Source organism: Mixophyes fleayi, chromosome 9 (assembly GCF_038048845.1).
Source record: "Mixophyes fleayi isolate aMixFle1 chromosome 9, aMixFle1.hap1, whole genome shotgun sequence".
In the NCBI taxonomy this organism is placed as follows: domain Eukaryota; kingdom Metazoa; phylum Chordata; class Amphibia; order Anura; family Limnodynastidae; genus Mixophyes; species Mixophyes fleayi.
In genome coordinates, this window is record NC_134410.1 from 23,301,101 (window position 1) to 23,328,623 (window position 27,523).

The window sequence follows — 27,523 nt, forward strand, 5'->3', positions numbered from 1 at the left end:
ATTCCATTTCAGCTATAATGTATATTTAAATAATAAGTATAAAATATAAGTATTTTATTAAGATACCTCCCATTCCCACATTAATACAATTTCTCATTGCTTACATTCAAAACTTGTGTAACAAGACAGCTGCACTTTATACAGATCAGCCAAGGATGTCACACCAGCCAAGTGTTTTACAGTTTCAGTAGCTGCAGCTAGTTCTGTTCACCAGCAATAAAGCAAAATATAAAACAAACAAAAGACCTTGCCTGTCCAGAACTAACTAAACTCAGGATCTCCATCTCTAAATTGAGGGACCTAGTGTCCCACACACACATTCAAAACAACATTACTCCCTGACTATATATTCTAGTTTCTCTTAGCAAGCATCCACCTGGTCCCCAGACTGTGAGAGGCTGAATGAGTTGATTTGCAGCCATTTACCAGCCCCATGCAGGTGCAACTCCTGATTATCCAGCACTAACACAGGTAATTTAGAGCAGTGTTTCTTAAACCTGGTCCTAAGGACCCCTAACAGTGCATGTTCTCCATATCTCCATGCTTTAGCAAAGGTATATTCATTACTGACTGACACATTGTAACAAATGCACGGGTCATGTCCCTGAAAACATAATTTTGTCTTAAATCCTTGAGTGCTGCCTCACCTGGAATCTATATATATTGCATCCGATACCACGCCCACACATTCCTTTGCTTCAATGTACGTCCTGTATTTACAGTGAACTGAACAATTTCTAGTCACAAGCATCACCAGACAATTTACAGCAACAAGGATGAGTTTCTCAGAAGCTGTCTCTCTATTTCTTACTTTGGCTGTCCCTTGTCTCATCTTAGTTATGAGCTTAAAACTGCTCTGGAAAAGCAGGAACCTACCACCTGGACCGACCCCTCTGCCATTATTGGGAAACTTTCTACAAATACGCAAAGGTGACCTTGTAAAATCTCTGATGAAAGTAAGTTTCCATTGAGATACAACATTACATTTACTATATAGGTAGTCCAGAGACCATAGGCTGGTGACTGCAATGTTTCTGTAATAACTTGTCATTTTATTATAAAAACTACTTTCATATCCCTCCTTTTTGCAGCTCTGTGCAAAATAAAGAATATACACAGGGAACATAGTAAATGCAAAGCTGTAATAAAAAAGATGATGAGTCACCCCATCACAAGAGATTATATTCTAAATGAAGTGTTGAATGTTAAATTATGTGATGAATGTTTAAATAGAACAAATACTGTAAAAAATGTTTTCAGTTTTATTGAATGAACACAGTTGACTTCTCTATGTGATGGAATATATTCATTCTTAAATCCAATTCCATTTAACACATCACTAGGAACAAGTTACTTTAGATAGGGGCTTATATAATTACAACATATAATGTAGACTATAATGTAATGTGTGATATAGGAGACATGTGTCTAAATGTTTAATGTACTATACTATGTGGGGTGTTATTGCAGGGTGTACTGTATTACTGTGTACAATAACAACCAACACAAGCAGCAAAGGATCGCACCTAGGGGTATATTTACTAAGCGGCAGTTCCAACAAACCTTAAAAAACTGTAATTTTAAAACAAAACCCGATAGGGGACTGACTTTAATAAAATTGCCATTTTCTAAAATGACTGCATATCGCTGATTCCGTTGTTAAAATTATGGGGGACAGAATTCAGACAAAACAGAATGCCTCATGTGTTTCACACTCATGCAGGTGGCTCATCAGATGCTAACCCACCACTCACTTACAAACCAGAAATAAATACATGTCTTTTAACAGAGACAATTCCAGTAAATACATAAAATGCAAGAAACATCACTTAATAATAAAAAGTACATATGTTATAAGGTATAGAGAAATCATATAGATGTAATTCATGAATATAAAGACTAGACACAATAATATTATAACAAGTGAGAAATCTACCACGTAAAACAGCATTTTGTATAGTAAGGGGTGGTATGCAACTAATTAAAATTATAGCCACCAGAATATGTATTTGAATGTGATTAAAAACTCAACAAAGAGATAGATTTGATCATAACCAATTACTGAAGAAGAACATATAAAATAACATAAAGAATAATAATATAATGTATTATTATTATTATTATTATTATTATTATTCTTTTATTAATAAGGTGCCACATAAATCAGCAATGACACACAATAGGGAGTAGGGCATAAAAAAAAAAAAGAATACCTAATACAGAAGAGACTCAGAGAATGACATGCTGGAAACATGTCAGCACAACACTACCTAAAGGTTAGAGCTTAGACACAAGTTACAGTGCACAAGGTCGTAAGTGTAAGGTAAAAGTACAGGTGTCTTCCCATTGTTCCATTAATACCATGTAGAAAAATGCACAGAAACATCTAGTGCAATATATATTGAAATATAAAACTTTATTCATACACTAGATAAAACATAGAGCTTCTGCACAATGTTACAGAAAACAACTTAGAGATGCAGATACTCCTACCATTTTCATAGGTAATCATGCGTGAAGTATATATATGCAGGGCCATCTTTTCCATTGGGCACGATGGGCAGCTGCCCGGAGGCCCCACGGGCAAGGGGGCCCCATAGGCACAGCTCTTAATGAGAATAAATAATCCTGCAAAAGAAAAAACCTGCAAAAAAAACCTACAAGGGTCACTGAGCAACTACATCTATATATCTCTATCTCTATATATCTATAGCTATATCTATATCTAGAGGCCCCGGTGCACTGCTTTGCCCGGGGGCCCATAATGTTATTAAGATGGCCCTGTATATATGCCTGGGATATCTCACAGTAGATCGCCTATATAGATGTTATCTTCCAGGAGGATAATCTTTCTCTCTCAAGGTACACTTTCCAACACGTTTCAATCCTTCCAAGGGATCTTTTTCAAGGTTGTGTACCCCAAGACTCCAGTTCTCCTTTTATAGTCATAAACATTGTCACATGATTCATCACATGATGTCCCTAAACTCTTGGCATAAACAATCCTAACGTCCACAATTCATAAACCTAAATTGGTTCATAACATATTTAATGAGAATATGTAAGTAAATCTATATATCGAATTTGTAAAAATAAGTCAATACTTAACAATTCATCGGCATTATACGTCATAATAAAACAGGATAACTGTTGTACCACAACAAAGATCACCTAATGTGGATCCTATAACTAATAGGAAAGTTTCAAAAAGAAATGAAAAAAGATAATCATTTCATCAAAACTCTGTAATCTGGTATGTGTGCCAAGTCTCACTTCAGTACTACTTCCTGTTTTTAAAAGACAGGAAGCATGCACAGAGGCTTGTGTTTCAAGCCTCTCTTTCAGTGCCATGTATTAAGCCTTTCTTTCAGTGCTGCTTTGTTATGAATAGTATCGGAGCTTAAATACCAAGGGCTAGATTTACTAAACTGCGGGTTTGAAAAAGTGGGGATTTTGCCTATAGCAACCAATCAGATTCCAGCTATCATTTTGTAGAAGGTACTAAATAAATGAAAGCTAGAATCTGATTGGTTGCTATAGGCAACATCCCCACTTTTTCAAACCAGCAGCTTAGTAAATCTAGCCCCAAGCCTCATTTGCAATAACGTTTCTTGTGAAACTTTATAGATAATTTCATATTAAAACTAGTGACGTCAATAGAGAATAATTAACAAAGGTAAGTAACTTTAGACTACAAATCATACTTGCCAACTCTGCCGGAATTTTCCCAGAAATTATGTTTTGTCTATTTTTCAGATCTGACTTTGGTGCAGGTAACTGAGTCATGTTTTGATTCGACTCGGAACTCGGAACTCTGAAACTCAGATCTGTCAGATTTCTCCAATTATGAACCAATCATCTCTACTTGTCTCTCTGTCTGTCTGTAATGCCTAGTCTTGTATTATTACTCTGATTATTCCCAAATGTAATGCTCTACAGAACATGCTGGCTTTATATAAATAAATGTTAATAATAACAATAATAATATTAATATTTAATTGGAATATGACTTTATAAAATTAATGAACATCCTATTTAATAGGGATATAACTAAATGGCTTATAACGTATGGGATGTTTTTGTCTATGCACCTTCATGAGTTGAGGGAATGGGGATAAGCTATTGGATTGTTCTATGGAGTATTTTCAATAACCTCCATAGTAATTGTCTACTTAAAGACTTCAGTGAATACACTATAGCTCTATTGGAAAATGAGGATGATATGCAAATAATATAGTTCCTACAAGCATGAATCCAAGATAAAAACCTAAATATTTTCTTATAACTGTAAGATATATGACCTCATTATATATGTTAAAAGTGTAAAGCAATGGTTAGAAAATACCATATCAACTGGTGGTAAAAAGTTTTAACATTGTCATTGAGTTATTATTAACTTTACTGCTGCTTTCTGGTGTGTAAATAAGCAAACTTGTTCACTTATGAGTTGAAGACTTGGGGCTAGATTTACTAAGCTGCGGGTTTGAAAAAGTGGGGATGTTGCCTATAGCAACCAATCGGATTCTAGCTGTCATTTATTTAGTACATTCTACAAAATGACAGCTAGAATCTGATTGGTTGCTATAGGCAACATCCCCACTTTTTCAAACCCGCAGCTTAGTAAATCTAGCACTTTAACTGAAAAATGAGCTTAAAAAATAGCTTACAAAATTGTAGATAGGGTTTTTAACCTTTTTCATCCCCTTGAAACAATATTGCTGCACTTTACTAGTTAGATTTCTGGAGCTCCAGAGAATCTGACCTATTTATATGTGCTTTTTGTGTGTGTGTTTTTTTTAACCAGAAGCCAGTAGAATAAAGTAATAATAATGTTCCTAATCATCTTGTTAGTGATTGGAGAATAGGAATTTAAAGAAGAATAATGGACATCTTCTTTAAAGTACTTTTTTATTAGCAAGAACACATTCCACAATAGTTAGCTTATCTGTCTTCATGTTCACATTTACTGTTATGCTCTACGCCAGTGTTGGCTAACCTGTGACACTTCAGGTGTTGTGAAACTACAAGTCCCAGCATGCTTTGGCAATATATGGCAGCTTAATGCTGGAAGGGTATGCTGTGACTTGTAGTTTCACAACACCTGGAGTGTCACAGATTAGCCAACACTGCTCTACACTATATGTTAGAATCCATGTTTCAGTGTACTGTCCCTTTAAATTGAACAAACGTATTATTGGGATACACTAAATACACTGACCTGACTTTCTGCAATATTTATAATTTCTATTCAGTTAAGTGAAAAATATGGAGAGGTGTTTACCATTTATCTGGGGTCCCGTCCGGTCATAGTGGTCACTGGATACAAATCTGTGAAGGAAGTCTATGTGGACAGAAGTGATGATTTCTTAGCTCGAGGTGAAATACCTTCCTTCGATTTTTGCTACAAGAATTATGGTGAGCCATTTCTCTTTATATAAAATGTAATAAATGCTGTTTAAGCGTATTGAAAACAGATATTCAGAAAGTTCTCTATACCAGAAAGAAAACGTAAATAATTGCTGTTGTGTGTTGCTCGCACAGACATGATTAGTGAGCATGGTCACTGTGAAGAGCAGTGCTATACAAGTTAATGTGGAAAGGGATACCGCACACACAGAAATGCTTTCTCCTCCTAGACTTACTGAGAGGAGTGCCGCTATACAAGGTAATCTGAAGAAGGATGTCATACACATAGACGTGATCAAGGACGACAGACCTGTAAAAAATGTGGCTAATTTAAAGTGTTTTAGTAAAATTTAGGCATGGTGTTAAAAATTTCAAACATTCTGAATCAAAGGTACCACAACTGTGCCATAGTAACTTGATGTCACCTGAGTTTTAAATGAAAACATGCAAAGATTTTAATTATCAGAAAATCTAATGTAGATATAAAGCTGGACATAATGAAGGCTAATGCTGAAAAGCAAAAATATAATCAATGATAAAAAGGGAAACATAGGATGTATGTTTTCGGGCAGGGATGTGAGATAAACTAAGGAGCCTTAGGAAGATAGTGCAAACCGTATTAGTTAAAGTCAGCTATGGTCAAGCAGCAATGTTGGTTTGGACACCTTAGACAAATACGAAATGTACACTGCATCAGGCAGTGGTTAGTGCAGAGCCGGTACTTTGATGGGAACGGGTGATGGTCACAAAAGTAACAGCTTGCCCGCTCCAAGGGATTGTCAACCTCATGCTGAGAAGCACTGAGATTCTATCTGATTGCCCTGGTGGTGGGGGGCAGAGTGATTAACAAATTTGGAACCTGGAGTGACAGTAGTAGTTCCAGTATAATTTATAGATAACTGCACCCCTAGTTAAAGTTGGTAGCTCAAGGCTCCCCCCACTACTCCTGGGGCTCTATTCAAATAAAAGAGGAGCAAAATGTGCTTGTTTGGGGCACTGAGCAATTAGACTTCTAATAAAATTGTATTCCTTTTTTGACTTCATTATTAAAATAAATTAGATGAAACTAATATAAATGATTCCTATGTAATAAATTGCTAGCGAAATATTAAAAACAATACAAGTCCTCCAGTCATATCGGAGGAGCAACAGACGACAGAGGTACTCCTGTAGAAGATGCATTAAAAGTGATTAACCTGTCAGATAGAAAACTTGATGCTATACATATTAATTTGTTAAGTAAGGGATTAACCTTCTCCCCAACTCAGAACTTCAACAGATTTAAATGGGAAAGAGACCGCAATCTCCTACTCAAAAAAATTCTTCAGCACCAGAGATGCATCTAATCCTGATATAGATAATGTCACCTTGCGAGAATTGAATATAAAAACAGAGGATGAAAGATAAGTCCACTTGATATTACAAGAACTGGATAGTAATGTGGAGCAAAATGTATCTACTAACATTAACACTCTAATTACACAATTAAAAAAAAATATCAGCATTTTCTCGTGATATTTCTATCTGTCCACAGGTTAAAATATACAAGTACTTAGTCTCTAGATTCTCGATAAGTTGTTGGAAAAATCCAAATTTTGAAACTGTAACTTAACTAAAGAGGAATCCAAGGCTCTTAGAGAATTAAAAACATGAGATGATATAACAATCAAATCCTCTGACAAGGGGGCAACATCGTCTTATGGCCGACCCCGATGTACAAAGCAGAAATATACCATCAACTTAGTGACGCATAATGTTATAAAAGATTCATTTTCAACCCCAATGCAAATTTTTTAGCAGCTTACTTGAATATAATAAAACAAGCGTTTAATAATCGAATAATAATATTAAGTATTGATTATGAATTCCAATTGATAAAAAATCATATGATTCCAACTTTATACACCTTACCAAAGATTCATAAAAATGTAAAAGTCCCACCAGGGAGACCAATAGTCTCTGGAGTAGGGAGTCTGATCGAGAAGGCCAGTAAGTTTGCAGTTTGTTACTAGTCTGCCATCTTATACGAGGGATATGCTTGATGTGTTATCCAAAATCAACAATAAATCAGTTAATCAGAATACAAAATTGGCATTCTACGACATAGAATGCCTTTATACCAACATTTTTCATGAAAATGGGATTACAGTAGTCCGCTATTTTTTGAACATGTTAGCCCACAATGACTTAAACATGTTCCTTATTGAACTACTTGAGTTCATATTGACAAATAACTATTTTCTATTCCATGATAAGTTCTTTTTACAGGTCAGGGGGACTGCTATGGGCACCGCCTGTGAGCCAATGTACGCAAACATATTCTTTGGTAGGTGGGAGAAAGAATTTGTATTTAGCAAAAAGAATGACAAATATACTAGCCATATACTATTATAGCTTCGTTATATAGATGGCATCCTGATTCTGTGGGAGGGCCAAGAGATTTTCTATCATGAATTTACTGGAATAATCTGAATTTAAAGTTAGGTTTGAAAATTCATGAAGAAATTATTTATTTCCTTGATCTAAAAATTAAAATTAACAGGGATGGTAAATTGATAACTGATATTTATTGAAAGGCAACGGCAACCAACTGCCATTTGCAATATACAAGCCCGCATTTTCCCCTGTCATTAAAGGTGTACCTAAAGTGGAAGTTTTAAGGACCAAATGTAACTGCTCTGATAAACAAACTTTTGAAATAAGAGTTTCAAGGATTGCCTTGTTTATAGCCACTTTTCCAACAGAAAATAGACTCCCCATAAAATCATGGGGTTCCATAAATGTGGCACATGCAAAGCATGTCACTAAACCATCCAAATCCAAGAGTATACTGACAGATATTCCAAAACCTGGCAAATAAGGGAATTTTTGAATTATAACTCCATGTGAGTGATCAACTCTTTATCTTGTCCTTTTCGATTAAAGTACATTGGAATGACAAGCTGGCCATTCAAGAGATGTCCACTGGAGCATGTGAGAAAAAGTATATATCAAAAATACCCTCTGGACAAGGAAAGATTCAAACCATTTACAACTGTGGCCAAACATTTTTTATCACACCATAATTGTAATCCTAAATTACTATGTGCCTTCCCAATGGAGAAGGTTGCATTAAAAATCAGGGAGGGGGAGATCTCCATCGAGAACTTCTCAAATGGGATGTTGATAAAAGATCTTTTTGATGAATCGCCTTGTCCCCAATGGGTTGAATGTTTATAATAATTTCATGGTATATTTATGACTGTACTAGCCTTACTTTTTATTCTCAATCTCAAGCTCTTCAGTATTCACCTTTTTATAAAGAAACGCTGTATTTGATTATTATCAAAGTATTATACATGGATTCAACTTTATTTGTTTTGAACAAAACTACCAAAGTATCATATATTCTATTATTTGGACAATATTGATGTGACTTTGATCAACATTACCTATTTGTGTCTAATTTAAAATCTAATAGGACCATACAAGTTTTATTTGATTAGGCCCGTTCCCAACATGACTATAAGCTATCACATTATCTATATGATTTTCACAGATTTTGATTATTATTATTTTATTTTTGAACTATGTATTTATTCTTTACTTCATGTCTATTAGTGACTCTTATTTTCACTCTACACCTCACCACATAATGCGTATGATTGATGAATCATACCTTACTATTCCTTATCACTCATTTGTTTATTTCATCATTACCACTTTGTTTTACACTAATTCACAAATATAATTTTTAAATAAAAAACATTTTTCACATATATTTTTAATTTTTATGGCACACTGGAGCTTCTTTACTAACATGATTTAATGTGCACTTTTATGTTTTTAAAAATATGATCACTTATTAGTTTTCACTATTTATTACTTACCATTTTCCCTACCATTCACTATATTAATAATGGGATGAATTGACGAATACAACTAATTATTATTTTTATAGTAACACAATATTGTAATGAAGAACAATGTTGAATAAAATAAAGTTATAAATTTGTGATAGTCATCTAAGTTCTATATATATAATAATTGTTATCTGTATGTGATAAATTAATTATAATATTGAATACTAAGTAAGCCATCTTGCGAAATATTATATTTTGCTGATATAAACTATCCAATGGAAACAATGATTATAGGAGGGTAACAAATATACCACATGAAAGTGCACCAATTGTGATTATTTTTGATCCGCTATAAAGGGTTAATTAATAATGTAAAAGATTAAAACTCAAAAAAAGAATTAATAATGGGACAAATCATAAATGATATTTATATCACTATGTATATGTGACAGTTCTCCCCTCCTATCATAGTTGGAGTGACTTAAATGTCTGAACAGTTGATTATATATTATATAATATCACAGTTATAACACAGACTGATATTGTAGTCAATTTATCTCATACACGTAGCAAGGCATAGCAATTCTATATTGCTATCTTAATACACACTTTATTCACATTTTGTTTTTAGAATTTCACTACCAATTCATTATATAGGTAGGAGATATGTTGTTTCATCTAATTTAATTTAATAATTAACTCAATAAAGGAATATATTATTTTTAGATGACTAATCGCTAAGTGCCCCAAACAAGCACATTTTCCTTCTCTTTTCTTGTACGCATCTGTACTTTAATGTGTGGGTGCAACGTTCAATATTAATGTTATAGAATGGATAATTATCCTTCTGATCATAATTAAAGAATCAGATTAGCGTTTTTTTTCGGTGTGGTGGTAATTTTTGTATTCCCTGGGCTCTGCCAATCAATGTTATTTGCCAAACTAAATTATCAATGGACAGCTGTGTGTGAGTAGAATGACCAATTACAAGCCACAATTTCTTGCAATTTGGGATTGGTCCATCCATTCTCCTCTCCCTCCCCAGGTTTTGACCTGGGCTGTAAGAGGTACAGAAGAGCCTCTGGGAAAATGGCTCTGAGGTTGGGAGATGCGGCAGCACTGCTTCCTTCTGGAAAATGGAAGTATATTTTTTGCTCAACCAACTCTTACAGCTAACGGCTAGTGACATAAACTTTTTGGACAGGTGGAAAGAGGTCTTTACCTCTAGCAGACGCCTTTCCCGTAGAGGCAGTCGCGCTCACAGGTGCTTGGATGTCCCCAGGGATTATCTCTAGCCCAGTAAATGTTTAGTATGGTAACCGTAGTGCACAGGAAGGAGGCAGTAACTGGAACACAGCAGACAGATACCAGGATCAGGCCAAATGGTCAGGACAGGTTGCAAGCAGAGAAAATCCAAAAGACAAAGCCAAAGTTCAGAGGCAAACAGAATACAAGCAGGGTCCAGAAACAAGGCAAGGATCACAACAGTAATCAAACAGTATTTGGGCAGAGTATCCACAGGGGTCTGGAGCAGGTTAGCTAATGTGTGGCACAAACTTTATAAGCCCTGACTGCTTTAAATACAAGAATGGAACAACCAGAGAGGTGGCAGAATGAAGCAGGCTCAAGGAGACACAAGAGGTAATAATAAACAATTAAACAGAGTTTTCCATGCGCCCCAGCAACATATAGTGATCGATTTTAAGTCTTGTCTGTTTATGAAGGTATAAAATACCTTAAATCATGACAGAATTAATAACTGTCCCTAAGAACTTCTAATATTAATTTAGAAATCAGATTTTTTTTATCTGTGGGCTAACTTCTGTTCATCAGTTGTGCAATTCGCCTTAAGTTTCCAACTAGAGTTCAACATTACTAGCAAGGTTTTTTTTTTTTAGTACAATTTTTAAAGGGAAAACCAACCAGTAAAAGGCAGAGTTTGGTTTTGCTTTACTTAAATTTGCTTCTGAATGTATTTGCTTAGTGATGCAAGTGAAACCGACATATTGTTAGTTCTGACAATAGTTGAACAGTGCCACCGACTGACCAAGTTTTTAAGCAATTTAACTGCATACAACTGCAGGCCTTCCAGGCATTTATCCCTTAATAATGCAGTCTAGTTGGAAAGTCTGTAATACACTTGGTATACTTAAGATCTTAAAATCTCCTGGGTAGTGTTGCCATTATTTTGCTGGTTTACTGGTAAAAGTATGACTCTATGTCAATGGTCTTATTGGAAAGAAACATAACAAATATAGGAAGGAAAACATACTTCTGGGTCAAATAAAAAATAGATGCAAATCTTATATAATGGAAAAAATAAATAAAAACAAAATTGATGAACAAAACAAAATTAATAGTAAACTTATTAGTCTTGTTCCCAGTCCTTGCAAAGTACCAATATGGTAATAAAGTACAAATTAATAATGATAAAATAATTCCAATATCCAGATGATCAAATAAGGTTGATTGAGATTTTATTAAGATAAATAAGAAATATTAAATATAAAAGCAAAGATACAATCACCACCAAAGGAATCGCAAATAGTGAACAACACAATCTAAAGGAAAGTAGGAGTTTGATACATGAGGTAATGGCCACATATTATTATTATTATTAATGCTTATATTGCACCACCATATTAGGCAGACTGCACTGAGAATATTTGCCATTCGAATCAGTCCCTGCCCCATTGGAATTTAAATTCAAAACTTGCAAACAAGTTTAGCAGCTGGACAGGCAGTTTCGCAGAGGTGCTTGGTTCTATGCTAATTATAATTTCCAAATAGAGCCAAATTCAGAACTAGATGAATATTTGTCAGTTTTACAGGTATGTGCATGATATGTGATGGTATCTGCAGAGCTCACACACCAGCTCTCAGATTCTGTCACTTACCTCTTCGCTGCCTTTTTAAGTTGTCCCTGTGGTTCTCAGGCTCTGCTGGTTTTAGATCTCTCTGTATGATGCTGTCCAGTCTGTCTCCACTCCAGAGATCCCTCCAGAATCAGAGTATGGGGGTGGCCATCTTGGATTCGGACAGGCCATCTTGGATTCGGACATGTGATTCCACTCAGCCAATCAGGTGATTACATCCTCCATTTCAGATTCCCTCCAAAAACAGTCCATGGGAGCTGCCATCTTGAATACAGTCACCTGATCCAACTCAGCAACTCAGAGTGCTGCTTCTGCTCAGCTGACTGCAGTCTCCAATTAGGAATCAGCAACAACTATAAAAGGACTTCCTGGAGCCCTTACCTGTTGCCAGTGCAATGTTGTATTTCAGATGCCAACCTGGTTCCAAGCAGTTCACAGTTTTGCTATCTATCTTGCTATCTATCTTGCTATCTATCTTGCTATCTATCTTGCTATCTATCTTGCTATCTATCTTGCTATCTATCCAGCTCTGACAGTGCAGTCTGCATTCTGGCTCCAGTCCGATTCCAACACTCTGGTTCCATCCATTCTGGTTCCTTTGCAGCATTCCGTGTTCCATTCTGGTTACAGCAATCCTCTTCCAGCATTCTAGTTACAGCAGTCCGGTTACAGCAACCCTCTTCCAGCATTCTGGTTACAGCAATCCTATTCCAGCATTCCGGCTCCAGTCCAGTTACAGCAATCCTCTTCCAGCATTCTGGTTACAGCAATCCTATTCCAGCATTCCGGCTCCAGTCCAGTTACAGCAATCCTCTTCCAGCATTCTGGTTCCATCCTAGTTACAGCAATTCTCTTTCAGAATTCCGGTTCCAGCACGGTCCAGCAATCCAGTTCCTGTTTGCTCTCACCTGCTAGTGTAATCATCATCTGCACTAGTCCATTTACTACATGCAGAGGAACATTATCAGGCCACCCAGCTATGTCCACGCAGTCACCAGTCCAGCTCCAGAACCACAACCCAGTGTGGGTACAGACAGGTCCTCAGGCAGGACATAGGATAACTGCAATAATGTGCTTGATTTTGCGCTTGTTATGTTGTGAAATATTCAAATTAATTTCTATATGTGACAGGAACCAGGCATTAGCCATTATTTACAACTGTATCATCCAGGAGCTTTGCTTTGGTAATGTGCATTTATATGAGCATAAACCAATGTACTGTAATACAAATATTCAACTGTACAATGGTGTATAATGTTAGCTGAAAGTAATTACTGTGAAACAAAATGAATTCATGGTGTTCTTGTATTTCACAAATCAGGAATTGCTTTCACTAGCAACATGGAGAGATGGAGGGAACTTCGTATTTTTTCACTTTCTGCATTACGGGACTTTGGCATGGGAAAGAGGAACACTGAGGAACATATTCAGGAAGAAGCTCAGTATCTAGTGACAGAATTAAAGAAGGCAAAAGGTTGGTCCTGTAAATAATGTATGATAACTCAAATATAGCTAATCCACATCATAAAATGATTTTTAACTCAATAAAAACTTTTATAAAGAAAGTGATCTTACAGAAGTTGTGCAAAAAAGAAAAGTCACATGGAGAAGAGTTTGTTAAATAAATATTTAAAGAGTGTCTAATTTGTGACTGCTATAAATTCAAAGAGCATCTACCAGTCACCCGCAGATATCAGGATCTATCTAACACCAGTGATGACATTTAGAAAAACTATTAATCCATGCCTCAATAAGTTACAGAGTAGTTTTACTAAATGCTCTCTATGCTGTTGGGTAGATCTGGGTATCTGCAGCAGACTGTAAGCTTCTGTACTATGACAACAGTCCTTTTATTATATTGCTTCCTTTGGATGCTGCTAATTTCCTGCAGGCAACAGGCCATGTTCTCTTTCCACTGTAGGCATGCTTCCCCCAGATACTTTAACATAATGCAAACCAATGCTGCTAGTACTTTAAGAATAACCATGTTCTTAGTCTTGGGTAGTTCTGCTGTAGAAGAATAACAATCCCCTGTCTGAGCTTCTCATAACCATAGCTATCCCTACACCTCCATCAACAGAGGGTAAATGTATCAAGGTCCAATTTTGAAAATCTAGTAATTTCTCACAGGTGTTTCATCTCGCAGATCTATCACAGTGAGATTTGCTGTTAAATCGCCAGAGATGTGTTTCTGTCAAAATCACTATTTACAAAAGCTATAGAGATCAAAGTCCTGACTGTTTGCCACTCTAGCTGTACAAGTCTCAAATGTATGAAGCTGCGATTAAGTAAACTCTCCTGAGATTGCTTTAAAAATCGCTAAACACAACAAGCTGCATCCTAGCAGCATGAAGACAAACGGTTGGTGCTGTGAATTATGTACAATAAATCAGATGTACCTCCTTCACCTCATAAAATGATTTTTAACTCAATAAGAAACTTTTCTGAAGAAAATTGTGTTACAAAAATTGTGCAAAAAAAAACCAAGTCACATAGAGAAAATTTATCAAATACATATTTAAAGAGATGGTCTAATTTGTGACTCCTATAAATTTAGAGATTACTACTTAATGGGAAAGTGGGATACCAAGTGAGCTGGACCATTATTATGTTTTCCCCTCGGTATCCCTATTAAACCACCATATATCTGCACAGAAGCTGCCTGAAAAAAATCTATACCACATTTTCCTAACTGGTGTTTAACATGTCTGAGGGTACAGCTCAGATTTTGCACCAGTGACCTGACCTAAACTAATCATGGCTGGCAACAGCACTTCAGAGGCAAATTATTTTATGGGTCCCTACCACTGCATTCCCACAGTGACCACTTCATGCCCCAGTCAAACATTGCCCACAGTGCAACTGTTTTCACTAATATGCAAAAATATACCGTCTAGCTGGTTTTATTCTCAACTCTAAATGAGGCTCTTACTGTTTTCCAATTTTTTAAAAGAGGGAATTTTCTCTTTTTTGTGCATATTCTAGAATCATTTTTTGATCCCCGACGGTGCCTAAGCAAAGCCTCATGCAATGTTCTTTTCACCCTCATGTTTGGAAATCGCCATGATTATGAGGATGAAGAGCTCCTTGATGTGTTGTCCAACATTTATGAATCTTTTGTCATTATCAGTTCATTCTGGGGGCAGGTAAGTGCCAAAGAACAATGAAGATTAATTTCCTAATTGACAATGCTATCAGTTACAGGTCAATGAATTTCATTTGGTTTGTTTAATGAATTAGAGCCAATTGCCTATTATTTATATGTTTATGGTTCTTGGCTTGGTTTGGTTTGATCAATTGAAATATTAAAGTTAATTCATCAACCACAAAATGCAGTCATGTACTGCTTGTGTTTTTAATGAGCGCCACTAAATTCCAGGAAAATATATCTGCACATACCTTTGCAGGTTTGCACATAATCCTGAATATGCACATGGTGGAAAGTATGAAAACATCACTAAAAAGCCCAACCTACAACTACTACTACTACCACCATCAACACCGTTATTTATTTTAGCTTTTACTCCTAATATACTGATGTTTTAGCTATGTTCATGGTTTAAATGCTGCTCTACCACTTAGCTAGGGAATGGAGCAATATAGCTCTCTTTTTCCCTGTCACTCTAGTGGTGCTTCATTTAGCCCTTTTTCCCGAGCAAAAGCAGAAGCACCAATGGGAAAAAAATCGCAATCACAGGCATTGTGGCTTTTCATGGACCCTCCCACTTACACACCCCTTTCTGAAGCCGTTTTAAAGTGGTGAACAAAGTTGGTCACTACTTAAGTGATATGGCAGCTTTAAATAAATCATAAGTGAAAGGACAATGGACTCTCTGTACTACATGTGTCACTTTTGTGTTTGAAGGTTTTTATTACATTGCTTGAAGTGCACTTAAAGTAGGAACACTTTTGTTTTTTTTTAAATGAGCCTTAGTAATATTTGTTGTGTAAATCTTGAATTTCTTGTGTATTATTAAGTTTGCTCTACTATGTACAAGGAAGAGTTTGGAACCTGAAATTGTTTGGCGCACATTACACTCCACCAGGTTTGGCAGAAGGTATAGGAAGAGTTATCATAGTTGCTGGGTCCAAAGTGTACCAAATGGTCATTAAACTAGGAGTGGGCTGCAGAAAAAGAAAAATCAGATCTGGAACGCCTTCTGTCATTTTAGGAACTCTGTTAATTATTTACAAACTAAGTTAGGAGTTTGAATTTCCCATCCAGCTCTCACTGATAACACATAGCAGTCTTTCTTCTCTGCTGTAAGCACAGGCAGTGAGCAAATGCAATCTGGTAAATGATAAGGATCTCCAAGGGGCTGATCAGTGACCAGAGGAGTACTTGGAGAGAGGTGGGACCATCTAGTATGGGTGATACATAATGGTCACCTTTGCTCTCTAACAAATGTGGTGAAAGATTTTGGAATTTATTTTCACAAATGTTGAAAATGCAATAGCTACAGGACTGTGAATTCAAGGAAGATATATAAGCTCATATTTTCTGGTTAAATCGATCTATGCTTGGAAAACTAGAAGTGAACAGGATAAAAATATAAAAAAAATGTGTGTGTCTTACATGCCCTTAATGTGACCTTCAATTTCTATTCCAAACGGATGCTATGCTCTTTCTATACATTTTAAATACATAATGTATGCATTGTTCTCTTATTTAGTTATCATCATATTGTATTTGGACATATATAATTATATATCTATTTTATGCCCAATTCATTCCCTTTAGATGTATGAGATGTTCCCCACAATCATGCGTTACATTCCTGGACGACACCAGAAGATTTTCTATTACTTGAGAAAGCTTTTGCTCTTTGTGGAAAAGAGGGCTGAAATGAACAAGAAGACTTTGGACCCCATTAATCCAAGGAATTATGTTGATGCTTTTCTCATTAAAATGGAGAAGGTATATATGAAACAATATTCAGGTGGAAAGTCAAAAAGCAGCCCACAAATTACAAAAAGTATATAGTATTTGTTATATTGATCAATAGAAACTCCAAACAAAGATTTATAACCACATTCTTAAAAGTGATGTTAGCAAATCCTGCCACTGTTAAATTTATTATTATTGTCTTTGATGTATCCGGCTCCATTGCACTCCATAGCTTCGGACAGTGGGGTAAACAGGGAATACATACAATAGAGACATATAAGAAAGTCAAAATTAATGCAGACAAGAAAACAAAGGGTATGGATGGCTTTGCTCATGAGTTCTTACAGTCTAATTGAAAAAGAGCACAGCAATGTAGGACAGTTGTAAGGGTGTGACAGCTTGAACAGTATAGGTGGAAGTAGGGTAAGCTCTAACAAGAAGGATTTAAAAAAGCATTTAAAGATTAAAAAGGTATGGTAGAGTTTGATGGGGCATGGTAGGGAAGAGGTGACGGTCATTGGACTTGGATGAGGAAATTTTGGTGTTGATGTTGAAGGAAAATTGAAAGGAGGTGGTGACCTTCGGAGGTGTGAAGAGGATAAGCTCCATTTTGGACATGTTGAGCTTTAGGTAGTATTGGGAAATCCATGTGGAGATACAGATTTATTTGTCATTAGTGTAGAGGTGGTACTGGGGGAAAATTAATTAGAGGAGTCATAATGAGAAAACCAGAATACTAATATTCTAATAATATAAATAAACTATTAACAAATACTCATTTTTTTATTATGTGTAATGGTATTTAAAATTGAGCGTGGCTTTGTTAACCGGTGGGAGTCATTATTTCGGCTGCCATAGTGCTGACAACAATTAGGCCGAAGTCAAAATTCCGATTAATATAAGGCCTACAAAGAGATAATAGTGACTTACTATATAGCAGATATACCAGATTCCCCACACGCTTAATTGACTTTCTAAAATGTATCCAGCTTCAATGACGTCACTTACAATGGTTACAGTGAGATTGCCAGTTTTAAATTGGCAATGGCAGGACCCACCATCAGAATTACATCATACAGTTTGCATTGAGGCGTGCGTGTGCCCACTTTATGGGTATTCGCAGAGTGATTTCACTAAAGATGCGCTGGCGTATGTCTAACTCTGCATAAGTCCGAAAGGCTCAAAATTTAAAAGATAACTTATTCGATTTATGTCATTTCCATAAAAAAATGGAAGACATATAAAAGTTATTTATAATATCCAAACCAATATTTTCACTATAAAAACCCAGCATAAAGATGTCAATGTTAAAATACAGTTAATTATAGTTTTTTTACATTATGAAATATCTGTCCAATAATTATCGCCTACTCCCACTCCACCCTTTGTGCTGTATAGGTGTGCCAATCCCACTCCACTCCAATAACTGGGAGATTCATCAAAATAACAGCATGATACAAACTTTTACTAATCTAGTAAGGATCATAATAGGTTAAGACTTGATCCCTATTTCCAGTGTTTTATGACTGTATAGGCTGTTTGCAAAGCATTTTGCAGTAACTCAAAAATTCTAATAGTAGCTTTATAGTAAGACAAGGCAGAAGTTAAATGAATAACAATGCATTGGAATTCACCTTGGTTTGAAGTAGGGAATATGAGTTTAAAGAATACTATCACTCTCCATAGCATTTTTGTTTTATAGATATAATAATGAGTCTACACAAAAGCTAACTATTTTTTAATATCTCCACTTATGTCTCCAGGAAAAGATGAATCCTAAAAGTGAATTCCACCTCACCAACTTAGTCAACAGCACTTTACAGATCTTCTTTGGTGGGGTGGAGACTACCAACACAACTCTGACTTATTCTCTCCTTATTCTATTGAAATACCCAGATATCCTTGGTATGTAATGCCAATTAAAAATTCATATATTTTTTTATTTTTTATCTAGTAATAATGAATATTGATATTTAAGGTCTACTAGTTTAAATTACATGTTTAAACTACCCTATTTGCTGGCGTATAAGACTACTTTTTTGCCCTGAAAAACATGCCTCCAAGTGGGGGGGTCGTCTTATACACCGGGTCCAGTATCGCGCAGTATCCAGTGCGGCCGCGGCGGGTCATCAGCGTGGCTGCGTCGAGCATCAGCAGCGATACAGGGGTGCCAGCCTTTTTGGCGTGACCGGCCCGTTCTGCTGACAGGGAGGGCAGACAGGGAGCAGGGACCAATCCAATCAGGCTTTGTATACAGCCAACAGCCAACCACAGTACTGCACCATTGTACAGTACAATACAGCATAGAAAATGTCCAGCAGTCAAACCCCTATCAACCCTATCATGGCACCAGCAAAAAGAAAGAAATATGATGCAAGTTTTAAACTTCAAGTTGTAAACTTTGCCATGGAACATAATAATTGTGTTGCTGCAAGACAATATGGAGTAACAGAAAAGATGGTTCGGGACTGGAAATCAAATGAAAAAGCATTAAAGATTATGCCAAGGGGTAAGTGTGCACTTGCTCTCTCCCTCTATTTGTTATCTTCATTCTATCATTGACTAGTGAATTACATTTAATAAACTTGCACTGTTTTATGTTTACTGTACATGTTTGATAACATACAGCCTTGTGACAGTTTTCCTGCATGTCATAGGCATTCGAATATAAATTAACATGTTGAAATTAAATCTGATGTCCTTTTACGTTTTATTTGGTGTGTGGAAGGTGTGCGGAAGAGGGGGTAGTCTTATACGGCGAGTATATAACAAACTCTATATTTTGAGTGGAAATGTTGAGGGTCGTCTTATACGCCCAGTCGTCTTATACGCCGGCAAATACGGTACTTACTAAGTGAATTATTATCATTTCTGTTTAATAGCAAACGTCCACAAGGAGATTGACCAAGTCATTGGTCAAGACCGAAACCCCAATATGCAAGACAAAAACCAGATGCCATTCACAGATGCTGTGATTCATGAAATACAACGATTTGCAGATATGCTCCCAATGGGTGTGCCACGGAAAACCACAAGAGACATCAAGTATAGAGGATACTCTATACCAAAGGTAAATGTCCTATGACATGATATAAATATGTAGGTAGCTGTTTAATCTTGGGCACTCTCATGTCTTCTTAAATGCTCAAACTCAGTATCGCATGTAGTTGCGATGATTTGTCAGTAACTCTTTTCTCAAGCCTTTTGAAGACCCGTGAGCACCCACTATTGGCTTCTTCTTCTTATTATTATTATACATTTTTATTTATAGGACATCACAAAATGTCCACAGCACTGTACAGGATAGAAACAATAGGACAGTACAAGTTAGAACAGTACGGTACAATAAACAAGTAACACTCAGGTAGCTCAAAGCATAGCTATTAAGTCAGGGTGATGGATATTCAGCACAAGCTGGAAACCTGTGTCCAAGAGTGTGGGCACAGCTAACAGGTTAAGAGTCATTGAAAAGGTGCAGAGAAAAACAATAGTGAAGTCAGTGGCATCAAACCGAAGAAGGAGGTGGACAGAGTAGTTGGAGAGCAGAGTAAAAGTGGTTGAAACAGGAGGAGAGAGGGCCCTGGGATGAGAGGGAGAGGTAACCGACAAGGTGGGTAGTTAAGCGGATAACTTTTAAGAATAGGTGGTAATTTCATGGCCGTTTGAAGCTGCACAGATTGAGGGATGTTCTGATCAAACATGGGAGATCATTCCAATGGAGGGGGCAGTTCGAGAGAAGTTTGGAATTCGTGAGCGAGATAAGGTTATCAGAGGGAAGGAGAGGCGACCATCGTTTGTCGATCGCAGTGGGCGAAATGGAGTGTGAATAGAGATGATGTTGGAGATGTAGAGAGCAGTGGAGTTGACGAGCTCCTTGTATATGATAGTGAGGAGCTTAAAAAGGTTCTGTAGGGGAAGAGAAGCCAGTGTAGGCCACATTATTAACAACACATGGCTAACACCTGCTCATTAATGCAAATATCTAATCAGTCAATCATGTGGCAGCAACTCAATGCAATAAAAGGATAAAAGCATGCAGGCATGGTCAAGAGGTTTAGTTGTTGTTTTGATCAAACCCCAGAATGGGGAAGAAATGTGACCTAAGTGACCTTGACCATGGAATGATTGTTGGTGCCATACAGGGTGGTTTGTCTATTGCAGAAAGTTCTGATTTCCTAGGATTTTCACTCACAACAGTCCATTCTCAAGAATTTACATGAATCCTTGAAGTGGATGGGTTACAGCTGCAGAGGATCACACTAACTTCCATTTTCATCAGCTAGGAACAACAATCTAAGGATACAGTGGGCACTGGTTCACCAAAACTAGACAGTTGAAGACCGACTAAAATGTTGCCTGGTCTGATGATTCTTGATTTCTGCTGCAACATGCAGTTGGTAGGGTCAGAATTTGCCGTAAACAACATGAATCCATAGATACATTCTGGCCTGTGCTAACGGTGCAGACAGGTGGTGGTGGGTAAATGATGTGGGGAATGTTTTCTTGGCACACATTTGGCCTCTTAACACCAATTGAGCACCGTGTCAATGTTGTCATGGGAAATGCCATGTACTGGGGTAGACAGTGTCCCATTATCCATCAGTTAGCAGAAAACATCACCAAAGTCCAAAATATGGTGCAGTTAGCCACATGTAGTTTTATTAGACAATAGAAAAATCATCCAGCAACAAAATAAATCCTAGCAGGTCCAACTCTAATCAACAATATTGTCCCTATCTAAGTGTGGTTAACCTAATGTCCAGCATACACACAAAAATGTTACAAGTAGGTTAGTCTGATTTGTTCCCTCCCTCCTCCAATTACTCCAAGAAACCCATGAATGAACTTTCTCTTGAGCAGCACTGAATGGAAAGCCATATGTTTATTTTTAAAAAAGCATTAAAAAATACACTTTATACCATTTTTTTTATCTTCTAACACTGTTTTTATTTTACCGAATCCCAGAAGCAGTTGCTAGATATCCACAACTTGAACAGTTCAGTTCACAATTTTTGAATTTAACACCCGCACCCCCATAAATAGTCCACCATGACTGTAAACACTTGCGCTTCTCACCGAAACTGAAGACCCCTGTTAGGGTTAACAGGATGTGGTGAAGTACAGAGTAGCAGAAATGCCAAAGATAGTTGCCAATTCCAAAAGGGCAAAGCAAGAGAATAGTCACCCAAGGCCAGACAAACAAGAATAATCAGGATACAAGTAAAGTGAGCAACAGTTGGACAGATTAGTTAAGATAATGATAAGAGCACATGCATCAGGGAAATATACAGGTAATGAGTGAACCTAGTTCCAATTTTTTTATACTCGTTACTGATAAAAGAACTTCCTGTCTAGCCTTGATTTATGTGTTGTCATGCACATATTATCCCAGGGCCTTATAGAAGCATGTTGCAAGTGTGCATGACTTCACTGCAGCAGGATGCAATATCCAGCTAAAAATCTCACATGAAAGTAAGTGTGATTCTGACATTACCTTCCCCTTAGAGGCAGCCTCTAGCCACTTTCAGTCTTAAGTATGTCTGGGTGAGCTTGGTGGAATCTTCATAGAAGTCTATGAACATGAATATTCTTCAGTGGCTCCCAGGATTTTTTCTGTGGACCCAAACCCCTTCTTTGCATATCCAGGATATGCTCAATATTAAATTCATCAGCAACTTGTACAAGAATGTTACAAGCTAGTATAGTACTGTGTCCCAGGAACGGGATAACACCAGTAAGGTTTCAGAAAGGAGGAATTAAACACTTGATGAACTTGCAGGTAACTTTTCAATTTGAAGGCTACAAGATTAATTCTTGTATCTGTAAAAGGCCCTGGAAATTTTTGACCCAAGTCAGGAAGATGTGAATTTGCTGTGGTGCCAAACTGTGGCTCCCATGTTGTAATCAGGAGTTTCACCTCTACTATTGAGTTATTTGAATATTCATTGAAAACTAACAAAGTTTTCATCTATGAAGATTAGTCTGTCCTGTACTGCAGGAACTGCAACTACTTTAAGTAATCCCAAGTATGATGGTAGGATGATATTCAATATTATAAAAAAAAGCATCATTGGCTACAGCAAGAAGAGACACACAGTTCTCCTATAAATGAGAGAGGAAGCAGCATAGATATAATTCTATGGTTTATTTTTTTATTTTATTTTTTCTGATAGCCCATTAGTTGCAGGGCTATACAAGGAGTCTTCCAAAAGCAAATTGAGTTTCCACAGGTAACCCATGAAATCTAAACAATTTATTTGATAAAACCTTCAGCTGTGGTAGCATCAGATGGAATACTAGATAGAGGTGCAAAGAGGGTACTCTTGTCAGGTGGCAGGTAGTTCCCTCTACAAACTAAATTATGGAATATATGGATATTATTATGGAGCTGAGGGCTTGGAATGCCTAGTGATAACATAGGCACAAACATGCAAAAATTGACAAACCATTTGCAATCCTTGATTAGTCCAAATCCCCAGAATACATTTATGGCAAGATCTATGGCTTTTTGGTCCTTGGTGTGGCCAGCTAGTTTGATCACCCAATTCCTCATTGTGATCTTTATTATTCACCTAATTGCTTAGGGATCTTCTTTCCATATTAAATATTCCTTCTACTTTCTATGTTTTTACTTTCTTTATGTTTTTTCTTTTGCTTACCATATAGATCCCTCATGGGAATATATAAACTTATTACCCCACATGAAGTGTATACACAATTAACAAATCTGAGCAGCTTTCCCATGCTTTAATCAATTCTCTGGCCTGTCATTTGGAACAGACTGGTGCTAAGCCTAGTATTATAGGTGTAACCTAAGCTGACTGTTATAGTAGAGCCAGCCCAGCCTACCAAAGCCAAGTGCTCATTGTGGTTTTTGCAGAGGAAACATTACACTTTCTATGGCATCAAGAGACTGAGGCAAAAATGATTCCGTCCTTCCAGACTTCATTACTAGGAAGTTTCATGGTTGGCCTGCTTGTACCAGTAGGCCAATCTAAATCCCCATTCCAACTGGTACAGGATCATTTTTTTTTTTTTTTACTGCAATGGAAAATATTCTCTTCCAGCAATTGTACTTCTGAACCAGCATCCCCAATACTAGCCAATCTGGCATATTCATTGGGTAAAAACTGTTGGTGATTGGCTGACCAGCCAGGTGCTCCTAATGAGTAATTGGCATATGATATGAGAAAAACCTTTCCATTGCATACCAGAGATTCACTGTGATTACCTACTTATATGCATTTGAGATTCATTTGCTAAGAGACTGGATGCTGATATGTGTTGATGACCTACGCTGTGTTTCCTACGCTGAATTCTTTACTTAGCCACTCTGTTATTTGTTATTAATCATTGATTTTTGTCAGAGAACGCCGTTTGTGAAGATTGTCAGTGGTTCAGTTTTTACTTATATTGATTCTGAGTTTTAATGTAGATTTAAATCTTTCGGATATATCCTCGATCATATGGGAACAGAGTGCCGTGAATTCATTATCAGAAGAGGATATATTAAGGAGACCTGAGAACTATTAAGGAGACTCTCATATATAATTTATCCGATCAACATTATTGGATATTCATTTAAATATTTAAATTTATATATTCTTTTCTAGGTCAGTGCACTGATCAGGTATTAGTATGAATGTTATTTTTCATTTTTGTTTTAGCTTTTTTATTTAATTAAACTGGTTTATTTTTGCACAATTCCACAGATTCTTTATCTTTTGTGATAGTAAAGTTTCCAGCACTGTGATTTTTTTCTTCACATAGTAAAAGATTATAGAGATGAAAACAACCTAAGGATATATAAAGTTGCCCTTCAATTTCTTATGTTTTTCAGCACACCAATGTGTTTCCAATGTTGACCTCAGTGCTGAAAGACCCCACCTGCTTCCCATACCCGGATGAGTTCAACCCCAAGAATTTCCTTGATGAAAATGGTGAATTTAAAATGAATGATGCCTTTATGCCTCTAGCTACAGGTATACAGACTTATAAATATAAATAATTCTTACCTAAGTACTTGTAGTAATTAATTGTCACTAAGTGGTTAGCACTTCTGCCTCACAGCGCTGGGATCATGAGTTAAATTCCCGACCATGGCCTTATCTGTGTGGAGTTTGTATGTTCTCCCCGTGTTTGCGTGGGTTTCCTCTGGGTGCCATGGTTTCCTCCCACACTCCAAAAACATACTAGTAGGTTATTTGGCTGCTATCAAAATTGACCCTAGTCTCTCTCTCTCTCTCTCTGACTGTCTGTGTGTGTATGTTAGGGAATTTAGACTGTAAGCTCCAATGGGACAGGGACGGATGTGAATGAGTTCTCTGTACAGCGCTGCGGAATCAGTGGCGCTATATAAATAAATGGTGATGATGATGATTGTATTCATCAAATAAGACTGGTAAAATGTCCCCATCATAAGTAATGCAGTAGTTGCAATGAGTTGCTGGGGATTTTAAAATTTTTGTTTTTACCTGCAGAAGTCATTGATCAAAATGATGTTTTGGAAAAATGGAATTATGACTCACTACTACCTAGTTTTCATGCTATAAAGACAGTTGTGAAACCTGAATAGGCGAAAGGCATCCATTTTAGTAATCAATTCCAATGTGCATATTTTGTTATAGTTTAAAGTAAAATTTATGTAGCATCATGTAATGTCCTACTTTGTGTACATAATACTTACTTGCCTTATCTCCAGAAATGCCCAAGAGACCTCCCTTCCCTTCCAGGTCCAGCTTATCTTTCTTGTGAAGTGGGCAGGGCCTTAATGACATGATTTGTGTCATCATGCCCCGCCTCCCCAGCTCACAGATTTCATTAGCCAATGAGAGGCGGGGCTGTGCAAATCCTATCATCACATGGTCCCCGCCATTTGCCCCTTTAACCTATATTAATGCAAAATTACATTTCTCTAGGAAGTGTTTAAAGCTTTATGTAGAGCATGAATTGATTTTAGACTTGTAGATGATAATTTAGTGAGAACAACATGCAATCTCAGATCTTATTATTATAGTTTAGGCTGGCAACAGCATTAAATTGAGGAAAGAAGCAACAGAACGGGAAGCTTTATTCTGCCAGGACTTTATTCTGCCAGGACTTTATTCTGCCATGGTATTTCCGTCCTCCATCACAAGCAAGAACATATTTCATGATTTACAGTCAGTGACTAAACAGCTGTGTAGAGACTCTAAAAAACATTTTAATTTAAGAAACTAGTAAATGTGTTCAGATGTCCTTTATTTTGTGACTAGAGTCATGTACTGATGCCATGTACTGATGCCATGTGCTGACGCCATGTACTGATGCTGTATATTATTATTTTGCTCTAGGGAAAAGGACCTGCTTGGGAGAGGCCCTGGTTCGAATGGAGCTTTTCCTTTTCTTAATTTCAATTTTGCAAAAATTTAATTTGAAGTCTCCTGTTCCTCAGGAGGAATTGGACATCACACCGGATGTATCTGGTCTGGGGAATTTTCCGAAACCTTACAAGATTGCTTTCGTTCCTCGTTAACTATTAAGATATATTTTACTGTTCTGTACATTGAAAAATACTGTGTTGACTGTCAAAACCATCTCCTATTCATGAGATTTTAAGCTCAGTACTATCTTATAAGTTAGTCTCTCCATTGTGTGCTTGAAAAGTTTAATCTAGTTTACAACAAACTTGTGTTCAAATAGTTATTTTATTGTTTTAATATTCTAGCAATTGTTATAAAAGAGGGGTCAATATTTAGAAAAGAAAAAGGTTAAAATAAACTCCAAATATTAAAGCTTGTAAAACAACCCCAGGTATAATATGAGGTATCTGCTTATATAGGTGTTTGTGAAAAATGTGTTTGCTATACTGCAGGCGTGGACAACCTGTGGCTCTCCAGGTGAACATAAACACCAGAGACTTAAGTTTTTAATTTTGGAATAAGTGTATTAATAAATCAACACAAAACACACATGAAGTAAACTGAATATAAAAAATGAATGTGTTTATTTTTCGGCGCTTCTTGCCCCTTGTTTCACATTGGGCTAGATGTAGAACTTGGCTTCTTGTTACCCGTGATGTGGTAGGCAACAGTGTAAAAAAAACAGAGGTCATTGGGACAGCAGAGAGTGACAGGGTGACAGATGATGTAGTGGCAGAAGTGGCTGGAGGGTGTGCAGAAGGGGATTGGGAGAAAGAGGTGGCTGGGGGGTGGTAGGCAGACATGGTTTCAAAATAAGAGGCTGTTAGTGATAAATTATGTTCTTGCAAAAATGGGTTTGGGCTGAAATAATGCATTTGGGTTGGAGAGGGTAGTGGGGCAGCTGGAAAAATGGTGCATGATGATGTGACAGAGGGTCTTGTGTGGGTAAATTAAGATGTAAGTGAGGTATTGTGTAATGGGGAAGAAGCCATGGCATTGACCTGTGTTGTAATGTCATCCCAAACACATGATTTCGCTCGGGAAGATTGCTGACGGGTGACCAAGAGATGCCCTAAAACAATGTAGAAGCTCTGAAGTCTGCTGAGATCC

At 36.8% G+C, this 27,523-nt stretch overlaps 1 protein-coding gene across 1 annotated transcript; it reads left to right on the forward strand.

Moving 5' to 3' along the window:
• Positions 1–708: 708 nt before the first annotated feature.
• On the forward strand, positions 709–26,981 carry LOC142102218 (cytochrome P450 2G1-like). Its single transcript, XM_075186932.1, has 9 exons — positions 709–956; positions 5,253–5,415; positions 13,446–13,598; positions 15,110–15,270; positions 16,866–17,042; positions 18,776–18,917; positions 19,895–20,082; positions 24,853–24,994; positions 26,345–26,981. The coding sequence occupies exons 1-9, from the start codon at positions 777–779 to the stop codon at positions 26,524–26,526; spliced, it is 1,488 nt and encodes a 495-aa protein (XP_075043033.1). The 5' UTR covers positions 709–776; the 3' UTR covers positions 26,527–26,981.
• Positions 26,982–27,523: the final 542 nt, after the last annotated feature.

What these genes read in the sequence shown, in the direction of transcription:
- LOC142102218 (XM_075186932.1), top strand. Translation starts at nt 777, where the DNA reads ATGAGTTTCTCAGAAGCTGTCTCTCTATTTCTTACTTTGGCTGTCCCT. An exon ending in AGAATTAAAGAAGGCAAAAG is followed by an intron (nt 13,599 to 15,109) that starts GTTGGTCCTGTA and finishes TGCATATTCTAG; the next exon opens with AATCATTTTTTGATCCCCGA. An exon ending in GAGGATACTCTATACCAAAG is followed by an intron (nt 20,083 to 24,852) that starts GTAAATGTCCTA and finishes TATGTTTTTCAG; the next exon opens with CACACCAATGTGTTTCCAAT.